Source organism: Cricetulus griseus, chromosome 6 (assembly GCF_003668045.3).
Source record: "Cricetulus griseus strain 17A/GY chromosome 6, alternate assembly CriGri-PICRH-1.0, whole genome shotgun sequence".
Taxonomy (NCBI): Eukaryota; Metazoa; Chordata; class Mammalia; order Rodentia; family Cricetidae; genus Cricetulus; species Cricetulus griseus.
Window position 1 is genome coordinate 57,982,614 of NC_048599.1, and position 17,452 is coordinate 58,000,065.

Here is a 17,452-nt window from a genome sequence, read left to right on the forward strand (position 1 = left end):
GCATCTTGGGGTCTGGTACCCTCCTATCAGCCTTGCTCATCAACCCTACCAGGAAGCTTCTCGGGGACCCACAGAAAGATTTAGGACCCCCAAGGAATGCTGCACACCACTGCTGGCCGCTGACACTGCTATACCTCTTTGGGAACCTGGAAGCAAAACAGAAAAACAACACCTCTGATGTGAATGAGGGTACAGAGCTGACAGAAAGCAATGCCAGCAACTATTGAGTGACTGCAGACTCCAACTCCTGCTGCCACCCTGCCAGCCCCAGTGCTACCCACCGCGCCCGTGGCTTTTATGTTGGTGACAAACATGTGTGGGCCTGAGAGCAGGAGCCCTGGTGGTCGCTGAAGACCAGAAAAGCCCGAGGACCAAGCTGAAAACTACAAATTCTCCTCACTGGAAAGGTGTGTTTCCTGTGCTGGGGCTCGAGGAGTCTTTATACCTCGTAGATTGCGAAGCCAATGGTGAAGAGGTTGGCTCCCAGCTTCCGGTCCTTGCGCCGATTCTTCTGCATCAGAGCCACCAGGAAGCTGCAGATCACCTCAGAGTCATCAGGGTCGTCGTCCTCCTCCAGGAGTTTCAGACGGTACTGCGGGTTGGTCCAGAAAGTGTCTGCGCCCCCCCCCACCAGAGAAAATGCATGTTCAGATATGAGAAAAGGCAGGAAGGAAAAGGAGACAGGGAACCTGTCTAGGTCCCCTCTGTGAGGGGTAACTTTAAGATTTTTGTTTATATGTGTATGAGTGTTTTGCCTGTATGTATGTCTGTGTTCCACATGGTGCCCATGGAGGTCAGAAGAAGACCACCATATGGGTGCTGGGAACCGAAACTCGGTCCTCTGCAAGAGCAATAAGTGCTCTTTGCCACTGAGCCATCTATCCAGCCCCCATTAAATAGATTCTGAATTAGAATTAAGACAAAATTACTAGGCATTTCTGAAATGGCCCTAAAGTTACTGCTGCCATTTTGTGCTACTTGTTTGTATAAGTGGAATTCTCAAGATGGACAAGTATAACATCAAAGTATCTGTCAATTCCAAAATCAAGTTGAAGATGCTCTGTGTCCTACTGTACCTAATATTCAGCAAGATTTAAATCTTTGTGTAAAAGTAAATAACTACATCTATGTCACTAACATACAAATTTGCTTTTGTCTTTAATATGTGGTAAACATATTATGTACGTTAACTAATTGGTTTGTTTGTTGGTTTTTGTTTTTCGAGACAAGGTTTCTCTATGTAACAGCCCTGGCTGTCCTGGAACTTGCTTTGTAGATCTGGCTAGCCTTGAACTCATAGAGATCCACCTGCCTCTGCCTCCCAAGTGCTGGGATTAAAGGCATGTGCCACCACCACCCAGCTATTATTGTTTTAAAATAAGCTTATTTTCTTTTAATTTTTTCAAGATAATTCTCCTGACTCTACCTCCTGAGTACTGGGATTACAGGCATGTGCCAGCATGCTTTATTCTGTGTAGGGGGATTCAACTCAGGACTTCATGCATGCTAGACAAGCACACTGTCAACTGTGTTACATTCCTAGTCTCCCATATAAACTTATTAATGACTTATTATCAGTAGATGTTTGATTTTTATACACCTATATACCCAGGGTTATATAAAAATTCCTCATTGAGCCAGATGGTGTTGGCACACACCTTTAATTCTAGACTCAGGAGATAGAGGCAGATGGATCTCTGAATTCAAGGACAACCTGGTCTACAGAGCAAATTCCAGGACACAGAGAAACCCTGTCTTAAAAAACAAACAAACAAACAAACAAAAAACCCCACAAAATTCCTCATTGAAAAGGGGTTATATGTAGAAATGTCTAAGAGCCTGCTCCCTGCTCCAGACAACTCTAGATGCCCTGTGCCTGGGTGTTTGACAAATGTTTACGGAAAGCATGAGTCAAGCATTTATCTAATTATTGGTGAGGGGGGACCCCTACCCTTTGGACTGACTAGTTTTATGTCAACTTGACACATCCTAGAGTCATCAGACAGGAGGGAGCCTCAGTTGAGAAAATGCCTTTGTAAGATCAGGCTGTAGGCAGGCAAGCTTGTAGGGCTGGGCTCTCTAAGAAAGCAGGCTGAGCAAGCCATGGGAAGCAAGCCAAGTAAGCAGCATCCTCCATGGCCTCTGCATCAGCTCCTGCCTCCAGGATCCTGCCCTGCTTGAGTTGCAGTTCTGACTTCCTTCAGTGATGAACAATGATGTGCAAGGCCAAATAAACACTTTCTTCCCCAAGTTGCTTTGGTCATGGCATTTCACCACAGCAATGCTAACCCTAAAAAAGCCAACCCTTCTACAGGTGGAATTGCCTGGACTGGGTGTGCAATACCTTCATGCCTCTTCCTTTCTGAATTTTCATTTTCTTTGCTGACAGCTTTACTCTTTTTTAACCTACATGTTAAGTATCATTGGTCTCTGGGATCTGGCTTTATGCTTCTCTAGTTCCACCCATCCTGTTTCCCTAGGTATCTGACCCTCTCCACTGTGTGTGTGTGTGTGTGTGTGTGTGTGTGTGAGAGAGAGAGAGAGAGAGAGAGAGAGAGAGAGAGAGAGAGAGAGAGAGAGAGAGAGAGAGAGAGAGAGAGAAAGACAGAGACAGAGAGAGACAGAGACAGAGACAGACAGAGACAGACAGAGACAGAGACAGAGACAGAGACAGAGATAGACAGACAGACTTCTGCTTTCTCTTCTTCCTCCTCCTCCTTTCCCTCCTCCTTTAACAAGAAAGGGTTTTTCTGTGTAACCCTGGCTATCCGAGAATTCACTCTGTAGACCAGGCTGGCCTCAAACTCAGAGATCCCCCTGCCCCTTCCTTCCTGAGTTCTGGGATTAAAGGCATGTGCACCATTGCCAGACTTGATTTCTACTTTCTAACTGACCCCTACATTTCAATGACACCTGAGCTACACATCTTAGCTCAGTTTCTTGTTTAACTCCCCCTACTCATTTCCTGTCATTTATTTACTTTTTATTTTCATCATAAAACACGAGTGTGTGTGTATGTGATGTATGTGTGTTTGTGCGTGAAAGCAGGTGAATGGATGCCATGCCATGGGCATGGAGGTCAAAGGGCATCCTTGAGCACCAGTCCTCTCCTTCCACCTTGTTTGAGGGTCTGAGCTTCTGGGAATTCTCTTGTCTCCATTTCCCATCTTACTGTAGATCACTGAGGATTTGGATACACTACTTACAGTGCCTGGTTTTTTGTTTTGTTTTTGAGACATTGTTTCTCTGTGTAGCTCTGTAGATCAGGCTGGCCCCGAACTCACAGAGATCCACCTGCCTCTGCCTCCCGAGTGCTGGTATTAAAGGCGTGCGCCACCATCACCCAGCCACTGGGGATCCAGATTCATTTTATCAGGCAAGCTCTTTTATATGCTGAACCATCTCTCTATCCTGTTAATTGAGTTTTTATCATATGACCAAGTCTACTCTAAAATGTAGATGACTTCAGTTCTCTATTATAAATCTTTACCTTGGTATTCAACTTCAAACTTTTCATGTCATAAAATGAAGAAGTCCTTTTCCCATATCTTCGCAACCAACTGCATTTAAAAAAAATACTAACACACCAACTTTTGTTCTGTGCAACTTATATTACAATATTGACTCATCCACTCAGGTCATTGTTCTGGGACCCTTGGTATCATTCATTATTCCATCCCTAAATCTGAATTCTCCTCTGCATCTCTGGAGCCGCTGACTTGGTCAGGCTTTTAGCATTTCATACGCTACTGCTCCCAGGTCCTTGAGTATACCTTCAACAGGATTGTCATGTTGTTCTGACAGTTTCCTGCTTCAACCTTTGTTACCAGCAAATGTACCAGGGAGTTGCTACCAGCTAGGTCCTTCTTGGAGAGTTCCCAGCATGGCTGTTTCCTTCCTTAAATGAGGAGGATTTAGTGAGACAGTGCATGCCTTAAGCTTAGTACAGACTCAGTAAGAGACAGTATTATTCTACCTGGAATGAGACGTGCCCAGGCCCTTCCCCATCCCAAGTGTCTTCCCACCTGGGAAGTTGCGGCAGCCTCCAGCAGAACAGCCCCTGACCCAGCGGCCCTCGTTTACAGACACGGTCCAGGTCTGTAGCTTGTCAGACTCCAGGGCATCAGCTGTGAGGTTACAGATCTCCAGCTTTGTGAAATGGTAGACAAAGTCATCATATGACATCCTGAGAGGTTGAAAGAAGAGAGACTCACACAGGCTGGGCAAGGGAAGATCCAAGGGCTAATACAGCCCAATAAAGACCCAAAAGACCCTGACATTGTCTGTTTGTTTGCTTATTTGCTTTTGAGAGACAGAATTTCATGGTGTAGTCTAGGCTGACCTTGAACTTCCGATCTTCCTGCCTGTCTACCAAGGAGGGACTTACAGGTGTGTGCCTTGCATTGCCACTTCTGACATATTGACCCCAAACTATCACCATGTCTTATAGTAATGACTCCTCATTTGTCTTTGATGAGAGAGGGCTGGATGGAAAACCATTTTCCAAAATGTTACTGTGTGTTTCACCATTGCCAGGCATATTTTAGGCACAGGGAAAAGAGGTGTCGCTTGGTGAAGGATTTTTTGTTTTGTTTTGTTTTGTTTTTGTTGACAGGGTTTCTCTGGGGCTTTGAAGGCTGTCCTGGAACTAGCTCTTATAGACCAGGCTGGTCTCAAACTCACAGAGATCCGCCTGCCTCTGCCTCCCAAGTGCTGGGAATAAAGGTGTGCGCCACCAATGCCCAGCTCAGTGAAGGATATTTTTAAGGTCAATGACATCACAAATAAATGCATCAGGGTCCTGAGGGAACCAAAAGAGTTGGTTAACTGGGATTCAGAAGGCTGACCTTACCGGAATAAGGGTGGTACCTGGCATCCAGTAAGAAAGCCTCTTGGCTCAGAAGAGAGCTGTGTCAGAGCCAGTGCAAAAGGGTAGTTGCAACAAGAGCTGGCCTGAGCTCAGTCATTGCTATGACCTGGCAATCTCTTTTCAGAAACTCATTTTTTCTTGGCCTTCAGTTCAAGTGGGAAAGCAAGGTCCACATGGAACCTGGTGGTTTCTGATTGGGAGCCAAGGCTTTGCCTCTCTGCCTGGGTCATGAACTTACCAGAACTCTCCATCCTCAGTGACCTGGTGCTGTAGACGGGCCTTCTCGTCTTTGTCCACAAAGCTCCAGTCCTTCCAACTGGTAGGAAAATGGAGGGATTAAGGAAGGAAGAGGAAGAGGGGGAGGCCTAATGTGGGGTGGGGCAGAGAATCGGAGAAATACTAAGTTGGAGAAGCCTACATCTAGACCACAGCTAGTACGAGCCATCAGAACGCAGCTCCGACCTGCTACCCTCAGTGGGCAAGCCTGTAATCTCTGGCTGAATCTTCTAGCCTCCTCATTAAGAGCTCGATTCTGCAGATAGGCAAACTGGGATTCGCCTTTGATAACAGAGAGCTGTGCATCTCAGATATGTCACTGGATCTGTCAGCTTCTACTTCCTCAGCTACAAAAGGGAAATATTACATTGTCTACACAGGAATTATGATGAGATAACATCAAAACTGTTAGTTTGGTTCCCCACTGAGTTGCTAAGATCCAGCATGTAAATAAGTGGTTCTTCTTTCCAGCCAGGAAACAGAAGGGCCCTGTTTCTAAGATTGGGTGCTTTCACACCCAGGGCAAGGAATAAGCACATTTGTGTCCCAGGCTTCCTGAGTTAGAATTAAGCTAAATGGGGTTCAGGATGTGGTTGGAGTCAGGGTGCCCTGGAGATTGCTGGGAGACATGGCCCCCATTCAGCAGCTCCTGCAAGAGAGGAATCAGCAGGAAGTGTGTTAAGGCTCCGAGTTAGTCTGGAAAACACAGCAAGGGCGTTGTGGGTGACTTGAACTAGTGGAGGAGACGATGATGGGGCCGTGAAGGGCCTCCCATAGCACGGAGCGCTGTTCATAGTGCTAGCTCCAAGTAACCCATCCCACCTAAAGTATGAGGGGGTGTATCTTTGTGATCCAGTCACTGCCCACAGAACGAGTCTGTGTGTGCTTCTGCATTTCACTCTACGTCCCCTGGAGCATATAGTCAGCTCCAGGAAGGGAATTGCCAGTTGGATGAGTGAAGAGATAGGTGTGGGGGACCGAATATCCCTGATATGGAATATTCTGGGTTCCAGGCCCTGGCCGACATATACAGTGGTGGCGCCAGGGAGCTCCGAGTCGCCATTGTATTGTTAATTAACACCAGGCTGTAACTGTTTACCATGGCCGAAGGTGATATGCCTCCTAATTTGCATCTCTGTAATTTAAGCCTTGAGTAGGCCCATACCTGGACTCAAGACTCTGCCTGCTTGACCACGAGTTGTTTAGGCAACAGAATCACTTGATGTTAATGATATGCATTGTGATAAATGCTTCCTGATGTTGTCCCTGCCCTTAGAGGACTATTTAAATGGATCTCTCAATAAACTGTGGCCACTCGGTGTCAGCTGAGAGCCCTCCTGAGATGATATGGTGTTTCCTGTCTTATCGTTAGCGTTGTTGGTTAACTAAACTTCCCTAGTCCACACACTTCCACTCAGAAACGGACCAGGGACTGTACAGCTGGCTACGTCCACAGTCCTGAAGACATCGGTCCGGAACAATTGGCGCCCCACATTGGGCGCCAATTTGTTGTGGCCCGGCTTGTCTCAGCTTTAGACCATAACAGCCATGAGGTTCTACCTGAGTGGGGGTGTGGACCTGGAAACTTCTAGGAACCCAACGGCGATAAAGACCAAACACAGGCATCTTGTCATCTTCAGAGAACTCTCAGTTCCATGTTGTGGAACTGGAGCCATTTCTTTATTAGCCATCTTTTCTGGGTCCCCCACAGATAGGAATGACATGTATGTAGCAGGCAGCAAGCTCACTGTCAGCAACTTGTGTGTCTACTGAGAGGTGACCTGTTCACAGACTAGCCTCAGAGCTTAGCCCTGTGCCTCCTAGTTGGCAGGTGGTCAATAAACACTTGCTAAGTGAATGAACGTGTGAGTGAAAGAAACTGGACTGACCATATACCGCTATGGTGTGTGTAGAAGCTTGTAAGAACAGAGCCACACAGGTGTGTGGCCTTTCCACTGTTGAATCTTACTATTCAAGCACAGGGGCTGCCTGACATTTAGAAGGGGCAGCCTGGCCTCAGTGACTGAGAGAACCCTAGAGGGGTTTGTTCTGGAGCCTTTGATGACTCCTCTGTGGTTGCTTTCTTGTCCTCAGTCTGTTCTTTTCAGAGGAAAACAGTAAAATTCCTTCACGGGACTTTGTATGTGGACATCAAAGGAGAGGACATTGTAGTCTCAATTAAGCACCTTCCCTAGCTGTCACATAGACTCCTCATAAGAGCCACCTGGGAAGAGCTGGGACTGCTTCCATTTTACAGATGAGGCAAAGAGACACTTACAGGAAAATTGCCTTTTATCCCAGAACCCTGCACTGAGACTCTTCTAGACACATTCCTTTCCTGGGCGGTAGTAGCCCACATCTTTGATCCCAGCACTCAGGAGGCAGAGGCAGAGGCAGGTGCATCTCTGAGTTCAAGGCCAGCCTGGTGAGTGAGATCCAGGACAGCTAGGACTACACAGGGAAACCCTGTCTTGAAAATCGAAAAAGAAAAAAAAAAAGCGTTCCTTTCAAGTCTATAGTCATCATTATGCTCACTTAGTCCTTAGCTCTGGTTTCCACCTCCAGCCCTTTTGGGGAGCCCACACCTGTACCCTTCTCTGCAGGTCACTGATTTGAGGGTGATGTTGCACCAGTATCAACAGTACTCTCACAGTTTGGTACCCAACCCAGTGTGGCCCCAGGTTCTGCTGCTCCGTGGTCTGCCTCACCTACCCATCGCTCCAAGAGCCGTTCCATTCCACCTGGCCCCAGGGGTTCCGCAGTCGCACCAGCTTCACCTTCTCACCTTTGAACAGGGCCTGGGGCAAAGAGACAAAGCTCTTCAGCTCTGGGGCAAGTTTGGAAAGATAGGGTGTCTGCCTTGCTCTGAGGGCTGGGGTAGAAGTTGAGAGAATCCGGTATGAGAGCTGTCTGCCCGGCCCTGGCCAGGTGGACAAACCAGAAGACCGGGTAAGGAATCTGACCATTGTATGTGTTGGTGGAGGGGTTAGGCATTTATGGTAAGACTCTAGAAATATATTAAGTATTTCTGTGTGTGTTTTCCTTTATTATTTTTCTTTATGTGGATGTATGAGTTATATGCACCATATGCCTGCAGGTGCCTGAGCAGGCCAGAGGTTGTCAGACCCCCTGGAACTAGAGTTACAGGTGTTTGTGAGCTGCCTGATGGTACTGGGAACCAAACCTAGGACCTCTGGAAGAGCAATACATGCTCTTTACTGCTAAGCCACCTCTCCAGCTCCCACTTTTATTATACGAGTGTTCAGTGCATGTGTGTGTGTGTGTGTGGGAGTGTGCATGTACCTCAGTGCACACGGGGACATCCGAGGACGACTTTCCAAAGTCAGTCCTTTCCTTCTATCATGGGTCCCAGGTTTGAACTCAAGTCTTCAGACTTGCACTATAAGTGCTTTTTTCATCTGAGTCACTTCACCAGCCCTCTGTGTGAGTTTTTAAAAAGGCTCTTGCTGGCTAAACTCCAGATGCCTGCTCTAGATGGACCAATTAGAAAAAGATGCTCCACCGGGAGGTGGTAGCATACGCTTTTAATCCCAGCACTCAGGAGGCAGAGGCAGGTGGATCTCTGTGAGTCTGAGGCCAGCCTGGTCTACAGAACAAGTTTCAGGACAGCCAGGGCTGTTACACAGAGAAACCCTGTCTCAAGCCCCCCAAAAGATGCCCTGTTCTCCAGTCACATGAAGCGGGGGTTGCAGACACAAGCTCTCTCAGCCCATTCCTTTCATCAGCTCTATTGCATGTTATGGCTTCACAATGTTCCTGCCTGGGAAATGACCCAGGGAACTTCAAAAACCCCACAGGAAGCAAATGAATATATGCTGGGTAAGAATAGAGACCCAAGTTTGGAGTCCAAGCACCCATGTAAAAGAAAAAAAAAAAAAGACGCAGCCAAGCATTTCTTTAACCCCAGATAGGGTAGACACCTAGAGCTCATTGTCCAACCAGTCTAAGCAACTGGTAACATCCAAGCTCAGTGAGAGACACTGCCTCAAAATAAAGTGAACCACTGAGGACTAGCCAATACTGACCTCTGACATACACACACACACACACACACACACACACACACACACACACACACACGACATAAGCAGGCACATTCACTTCACACACAGATGAGCCGAGCAGTATCTATGACCACGTCTTCCTCAGGTTTGTCCCATAGGCCCCTCCACCCCCGGGAAGCCAGCTCGGACCTGACTAGCAAGCTCTTTGAGTGGTGAAGGAGGCACAGAAAGTTAAGTCCTGACTTTAGGGGATCAACCTGATCAGCTGTGTTTCCATGTCCACCAGACTCCACAAGACTCACCTCCTCCAGTCCGGTGACTGAATAGGCGTGACCTTTCACCAGCCCACAGGCCATTCTTGTCTCGTACTGAACAGGAACAATCGTCTGCAAAGCGATAACCAGGCATCGTGTCAGGAGTTTGGGGGCAGTGGTTCTGCTGCCCTGAGGCAGGGGTTCACATTGGTTCAGTTCTGAGTTACCACAGACTAAGGATGGTTAAGGATGGCTCACTTCCCTGACAGTGCATCTTATGGCCAAGAGCAGACCTTCGAGAGCAACAGAAAGATGCAGCCCCCGAGACCTAGCTGATCACGCTGCCCTGATGGCCAGAGTGCAAGGTGGGCGCTGGATAGAAGGTGGGTGGAAGGATGTGTCCCTCCTTTCTAGACCCCCTCGGGGGAGCAGAGGAGATATCTGGGGTCTATCTGCCGAGTTGACTATTCCCAAAAGAAGGGAGTTCAATGAAACCTATAGATCCAAACTTTTCTCTTGACTTTACCTCACCTCCCTCACATTTTCCTAGAACATGGAAGTCAAGAAAACTCTGTCCTGACTACCAGTACTGGGAATACTGCATGGTTCCCTGCTGTGACAGGACTACACCTGAGCACAGAGAGAGCTGTCCCCGTTCAAGTTGTAGTCTTGAGGGTTCTTCGGCAGAAAGGTAGATCAGTAAGGCCCATGGAGCACACCAAGGGTTCCCTGCACCGGGGGCCTAGTAACAACAGCTTTGGGGGAGCTTCTGAATGTCATGTGGGTTTGATTCCTGAAGCCTTCTTCAGGGTGACAGGTGTAGGTGAGCCTGGAAATTTGTATCTTAGTCTCTTAGATTTCATTCATTCCTCATTTGACACAGCCTAGGGCAGGACACTCACTGGTCTTCATGCTATACCTTGGAGGCTACCCGAGATGACTTTGGCTCTATTCAGCCCATCATTTGACCCAGCAGTTTTACTCTTGGGATGTAGTCTTATGGAAGTCACTGTAGGTATATACAAAGATGTCTCTATTGCAATGCTTATTATAACACTTTTGAAAACAGACTTTAAAAAACCCTCTAACTTTTCAATAAGAGTACCAGTAAGTAAATTATAACATCTTCACATTAGAATATTGTGCAGCTACTAAAATGATATAAAAGAATACTTAGCTGCATTTAAAAAATACAAATCTGACAAAAAAGAAGGAAAAAGAAAAAGTAGGTTGTAAAGTTGTAACATATAAGACACGATTTTAAAAACAAAAGTATGGTTTAAGTATGTTCCCAGAAAGATCATATACCAAAAGCTGGGCAGTTATCTTTAGATGGAAAAATATAGGTTACTAATTTTCCTCTGTGGGTTTTTTGCTTTGTTTTTGTATGACTCAGTCCTTCGGTAAGCATGTGTGCTTTCCAGGTAGAGGATGTAAGCCTTGCTTTCCTTGTGAGAGAGGGAATTTGTTCTGCTCACTGCCTGCTCTGGGGGGCCGGATGGGACATGTAGGTCAGGGAGTGCTAGTCAGTTTTGACAGCTGGAGATGTACACACCCTTGACGGTCTGTCATCTGAGCCCCTGGGGTCGAGGTCTGAGTCTCTGAGCAGCGAGTTATCCATATTCCTCACCATCCGCGCAATCAACTCCCCCATGTTCAGACCAGAAGGAGAGGTTCCGTAAGTCATGTTCGTGCCGTCCTGAAGCCCGACAGGAAGGAAAGTGGAGAATCCAGGAAAGGGAAAGAGAACAGACAAGGGAGGGAGGGAGGGAAGGAGACAGGAGAAGGGAGAGACAGACAGCAAAAGAGGAAATATCAACAGGGCACAGAAAGGATACAGGAGAGTAATAGAAGGGCTCCTGTGTGGCGTGCTTATGCTGACTGACAACCAAGCCTCCTACCCAAGGGAGAGCTGGGAGACAAAGGTGGGCGGGCGTTAGCTTGCCCCACCCCTTCCCCTGGGCTGCTAGTCCCAGAGCAGCCCTGGGGAAGAGACCAGGCCGTGGTGGGTCCTCTCCTCATTCCTGTCTCAGTTCCTATACCGTGATGTACTGAGAGAGGGACTCGTCTAGACAGCAGCACAAAGCTCAAGGACTGAGATGTCAAAGCTCAGTGGCTAGGGAGCGATTAGCGGTTTCTAAGTGACACGGTGGGTGGGCCTAGGTCCACAGCCAGCCATATGGGGGTATGCTTGCGCTGAGCAGTCTGGACAGAAGAGGCCTGCCAGTGGAGTCTCTCGACCTATTTCTACCTGAATTCTAGGGCTTGGAATGTCATTGCTCAGTCTTTTTATTGAGAACTACCTCTCACCCCTAGGAATAGATTTCCCCTGAAAAACTGCCAATTTTAAAGTCAAGACGCGCCACCCCCACCACTCTTTTTTAAAAGCAAGATCTCACTATTCAGCCCAGGTCGAACCATCTTCCTGTCTCAACTTCTAAATTGCTGGAATTATTGGTAGTTCCTATTTTTTTTTTTAACATTTATTTAGTGTGGGGTGGGTATACATGTAGAAGTCAAATGACAGGTTGTGGGGGGGGTCCATTTTCTTTCTGCCAGTGGATCCCAAGGATCAAACTTAGATCTCCAGGTTTAAAAGCTCGTGTCCTTACCAATGAGCCATTGCACCATCTGGCTCTTACGTCTTAAAACATTCACCCTATCCCAGAAGGAAGCTGTGTGTCGTTAAAAGTAGACAGCTTCCTATGAACCAGACTTACATCAATGGAGCAGCCCATGAGGGAACCTCTCTCGATGGCTTTCCTCATGATCTTGTACATGTCACTGGGAGCATCCTTGATCTCAAAAAACTCTGTCACCCCTCCTGTGAAGTCCTCCATGGCCTCTGTGGTGTTCCCACCTTTTAGAGCTTCATAGGAACCATGGAGCCTTGGAGAGAGGACAAAAGCCAATCTGGAGTCTGGGAGTCCCAGGAAGGATGATCAGCTAAGTAACACAAGGCCACAGAGGGCCAGAAGCATTGTCACCCACCATTCTGTCCCCACTCCCCCAAGGTACTCTTCTACTGTCTGCTAAGCCTAGCAGTGGGATGGGGGTGGTAAGGGTGGGAGGATGGCGGTGGGGGAATGAGGATTGGGGGTGGGGGATTGGGATGGGAGGGGGGGCCTGGTGGAGGTGGGGTCAAAAGTAAGAGACAATTTGGCTGAGCTCCAGAGATGCACTGAGCTGATCAAGACTGGAAGCATCACCAGGAAGGCAGGATCAAAGAGCCAGCTTCGGGAAGCTGCAGCTTTATGACACACAACTTTATTTCTTCTGGTTAACTTTATGCTTTTTAGATAGGGCTCCTACCGCCTGGACCTGCTTGCTCTGAGGCTGACTCAGGGTCTTAGCTGAACTCCCACACTACACACGAGCATGTGCACACATGCCTAGCCCAATGTGAGTGATACTTTGGCTGAATTCTCAAATCTGCATCACCACCTGAAGTCCTGTCTCCCACTCTGACCACCCATGCCTTCCTTACTTAGCATAAGCTTTCTCCAGAAGAGCACTCCAGAATTCGTTGCGGTGGTTGGATTTGGTGAAAACCAGCTGGTTGTTGTATGTTGGCAGACAGTCATCAATGACCACATCTACCCAGTCTCCATAGCGCCAGAACTGCAAGAAGCAAGGCACACAATCACATTCATGGGCTGCCATGACCCTCGTCCGCATCCCGCAGGGCACTCAGCCTCTGCTACCATTTCCCAGGCTTTGCACCTGAAGCCAGCTTTACAGTGTGTGAACCTATCTCTGTCTACACTGTGAAACTCTGGGGGACAGAAACTACACTCAGTGTCTGCTGAAAGCCCGCCCAGTTCTGGGCACTCTGAAAATCTTAGGATTGGAGGCTTTCCCCCTTTGTCTAGAGGTCTGGGATAGACCTGCTGCAAGTACTTTCATGTATCCCAAGTGATTGCAGTGTGTGACCCAGGATGGAGATTATGGTGCTAAGCACAGCTGTTGGACTAACGTAAGTATTCCCCCCCCCCCACGCCACGTGCCCTTTTCTTCCTCCCGCCCTCTCTCCCTCCTTTTTTCTTCTCTGTTGTTTTGAGACACTCAGGCCAGCAGACAGGGTGCCTTCCTCCTCACCTTTCTGGAGCATAGTGGGACATGTGTGAGGTCAGGGGGCACAGATAAACAGCTTGATTTTACTAGTACCTAGGCTGGCCTTGCACTCATGGTGATCCTCCTACCTCAGCCTCCTGAGTGCTGGAATTCTAGGTCTGCACCACTGCACCCAACTGATTTATACATTTCTTGTTGAAGGACTGAAATGGAAAAGGAGAGTAACCCAGGAGTATGCTGAGGGACGAAACTAGAGGGGTGCCAAGTAAGGATGTCTGAGCCACTCTGGACACTGGGGTCATCAAGGCTAGAGCGGACTGCTCAGAACCCTGGAAAGTTCGAGATCCCCCACATTCGTTTTTCTTGTCTGTTCTAGTCCAGCCCAGAATTTTTTTGTTGTTTGCTTGTTTGTTTTTGTTTTTTTGTTTTTGTTTTTGTTTTTCAAGGCAGGATTTCTCTGTGTAGCTTTGGAGCCTATCCTGGCACTCGCTCTGGAGACCAGGCTGGCCTTGAACTCACAGAGATCCACCTGCCTCTGCCTACCAAGTGCTGGGATTAAAGGCGTGTGCCACCAACGCCTGGCCACAGCCCAGAATTTGTTTCTGTGCCCAAATGATCAGTACCCGGAAAAGTTCTAGTGGATAAATTAATTCTAGAACCAATAATTTCAGGTATGGGTCAAACTGGCAACTAAATGCCCAGACGACTAGAATTTTCTTGCAGGGCTTAGAAAAGTCAGTGATAGACTTGGTGTAGACTCTGCGGTCAAGGGTACAGGAGCTGCAGTTCATAAACCAGGGATCCCAGTAAAAACCCAAAGGACTCTACCACTTTTAGAGTGGGCATCTTAAGAACCTGTCTGAGGGGGCTGCAGACAGTAATAGCAGCCAGTCAGCTGGAGGGTAAAAATAGACACACAGGCCAGAAGACAGGATGCCTTCTTCCAGCCCTTTCTGGGGCACAGTGGAAAGTATGTAAAGTTATGGCACAGATAAACAGCTGCTTCTCACAAACTTGTAGCAGCAGTAAAAGGGTCACTGCCCACAGGTAGGTGTACTGACCCTTTCCTGGACCTACTGGGAGGTCAAGGCCAGGAGACCTGTGGTGGGTAGATGAGCTGCATGGTGAGATAACTTTCTGAAAATATCTCTTGACTCCAAAGAGACTGAAATTTTTCTGGACCTTGAAGCCAAGTTAATAACACGCCTTAAGATCATTTAGGACTGTGTACTTAACATGCTGTCCTACTCTGTTCTCAGCCTGTTTAACTGGCCTTTAAGAGAACAGTGTAACCAACCTCATTATGTTTTGGATTTCCCACGCATTCAGCCTTTACAGCCTAAGCTAATGCATAGTTTTAATCTTAAATTATGTACTCTCCCATGCCCTGACCCAAGATTATACATGTTGTGGTAATCATTTGCCAAAAACAGCCAAGATTGGGACAACCTTAAGCAACAAATATTCCATAAATGTTGGAAGCAACATGTGGATATGGGATGGTATGTTTGTGGTTTTGAGTACTCTCCTGGGTGATTTGGCGTCAGTAAAGTCGACCTCTTTCCTTGTAAAAATCTGTTCAAGATATCTGCAAAGAATCTCTCATTCCTTTCCCATGCCATGTTTTCTGTGCTATTCAATAAATACAAAGCAAAGCCCTCTCTTAGAGACAGACACAGATACACACACACACACACACACACACACACACACACACACACACACACGCGCGCGCGCACACACACACACACGCACACGGGCAACAGACATATACAAAACAGGCATAGCGGCTCAGAGGTGGTGGCACATGCCTTTAATCCCAGCACTCGGAAGGCAGAGGCAGGCGAATCTCTGTGATTTTGAGGCCAGGCTGATCTACAGATTGAGTTATATGACAGGTTCCAAAGTACACCCTGGGGGTGGGGGTGGGGGTGGGGATGGGGTTTGGGGGGTTGGGGGGTGAACAGGCACAGATAAGAGCAGACCACAGGTATGACAGCCGGCACATACATACATCAGATACCACACATAGGCAACAAGGACAGACAAATCACACACATACAATAGACAGAATACACTGACTGGTGGTGGTACACACTTTTAATCCCAGCACTAGGGAGGCAGAGGCAGGCAGATCTCTGTGTTGGAGGCCAGCCTAGTCTACAGAGCCAGTTCCACGACAGGCTCCAAAACTACACAGAGAAACCATGTCTAGAAAAACCAATCAACAACCAACCAACCAACCAAACAAACAAAACAACAACAACAACAAAAAAACCAAACCAAAACCAAAAAGAAAACAGAACATACAGACTACAGACAGGTCAGTAACCATAGACTGGAAACACACAAGAAGTGGGCTGGCTCTTAAACTAACCCAAGAGAAGGTTACTTTGTTTTCATTCCTTGAGGCAACATGGAGCATTTTGGTGCCTTCTCTGAGGTTATCTTTAATGCATCAACCAAGGTCTGGCTTCCATCTCACCCACATCCCCATTTCCTCACCTGGAAGTGGAAGATCCCCGCATAGTTTTCAGTGAAACTTTGATCATGGGGTATAACTCGGAAAAGCAGCCTCTCGTTCAGCGTCAGGCAGGCGATGGCTGCAAGAAACCAGCAGTCCCCTGTAGGCAAACACAGACTGTTAGTCAGGTAGCGGCTGCCCCTCTGGGAAGAGAAGACCCAGCTCCTGCCATGAATTCCCCATCCTGAAGAATTGGATGCTAATGTTGCCCACCTCCCTACTTCCTGTCTGCCCTCACCAGGTGTGAACCCAGGCAAGGAGAGCCACAGGAACTCCTCAACAGCCAGAGGAACAGGGTAACTCATTCTCTCAGGATTGGATGTTTTCCTAAGGTCAACTAATTCCTCCTTTTATAAAGAGACTCACTTCCTTCAAGGAGACAGCAGTGGGTGGTCATGGCTGCCCTCCGTTTTTGCTGGGTTAACCTTTTCCCTTTTGGCATCAAGGACAACTGTGTGTCAGAGAACCATCAACTAAGCAGATGTGCATCAGCTAACTGTCCAGGACCAGTCTACAAAGGGCACCGAGACTGGCAAAAGGCATACCCGGTGCCCCGACAGTCCTGCATCTATCTACTAAGGGCACAGGCCAGCCACCACCCTGCTGGTAAGGAGAGGCTGACAACTGCCCAAGCCACCTATCTCCCTCCTTTGAATCAGCCAGCCTATCCTCTGGAAGTAGTGTATCGGTTTGAAGGGCTCAGAGCTTAGTTTGTCCCCAGGCAGTGTCCCTTAGGTGCCCCAACACCCAGTGTCTGCAGCCTCTCTTTCTGGAAGAAACTAAGATGATGCTTTTCAGCTGCCCTTGCCTTTTTTGTGTTTTATATTGCCTTTTAATGATTTCTCCAATTTCCCTCCACAGAGCTTGCCCACAGTCTGCCCCAGGGAGGATGCTTCCAGAACTAAAGGTGAAAGGAGAGGAAGGGCTGTGTAACAGCCAAGCTGACAGAACCTGGGCCTCTCTTCCTCTTGGCAAATGCCACCTCTGTCAAAAGACTCCTTTAGTGTGGAGATGCCTAATGTGATGACCTGAGTTTGACCTCCAGATCCTACACAGAAAAAGGAAACAACTGTTTCCCCACAAGCTGTTCTCTGACCTTCTAGGTTTGTGCCATGGTGTGTGGTTGTACACACACACACACACTTAAATAGATAATTTTAAAAGATTTTGAAATGCATTAAAAGAAGAAACAGAATTTTGTTTTTTCACATCCTGAATAGAGACCACACCTGCTAACTAGCCCTGGGTCGTCTGGCCGGGCATGGTGGAGGGAGTTTCCTACCTAGGTCTCCTTGGCAGATGTCAGTCCTGTTGGCTCCACCAATGATAAATCGGGGATTCTCACAAATTTCCTGCAGAACAAAAAGGAAACAACCAGGTAAACAAACAGCCAGCTGACTGGCTGTTTCCAAAAAGGAAACAACAATCC

The 17,452-nt window shown here is 47.7% G+C and overlaps 1 protein-coding gene across 5 annotated transcripts in view; it reads right to left on the minus strand.

Moving 5' to 3' along the window:
* The window catches only part of Capn3 (calpain 3), a 52,959-nt gene that overhangs the window by 10,131 nt on the left and 25,376 nt on the right, over positions 1 to 17,452 (minus strand). For 3 of the 5 annotated variants that reach the window (XM_035446515.1, XM_027422116.2, XM_035446516.1), the window contains exons 2-12: positions 17,306 to 17,375; positions 16,005 to 16,123; positions 12,913 to 13,046; positions 12,146 to 12,314; positions 10,981 to 11,124; positions 9,474 to 9,557; positions 7,859 to 7,944; positions 5,109 to 5,186; positions 4,026 to 4,186; positions 446 to 615; positions 135 to 146 (exon numbers count right to left, since the gene is read on the minus strand). In XM_035446515.1, the coding sequence (XP_035302406.1) occupies positions 135 to 146; positions 446 to 615; positions 4,026 to 4,186; positions 5,109 to 5,186; positions 7,859 to 7,944; positions 9,474 to 9,557; positions 10,981 to 11,124; positions 12,146 to 12,314; positions 12,913 to 13,046; positions 16,005 to 16,123; positions 17,306 to 17,375 (1,227 nt within the window). The remainder of the gene's footprint in view (positions 1 to 134; positions 147 to 445; positions 616 to 4,025; positions 4,187 to 5,108; positions 5,187 to 7,858; positions 7,945 to 9,473; positions 9,558 to 10,980; positions 11,125 to 12,145; positions 12,315 to 12,912; positions 13,047 to 16,004; positions 16,124 to 17,305; positions 17,376 to 17,452) is intronic. The other 2 variants (XM_035446517.1, XM_027422114.2) reach the window with 1 other exon arrangement.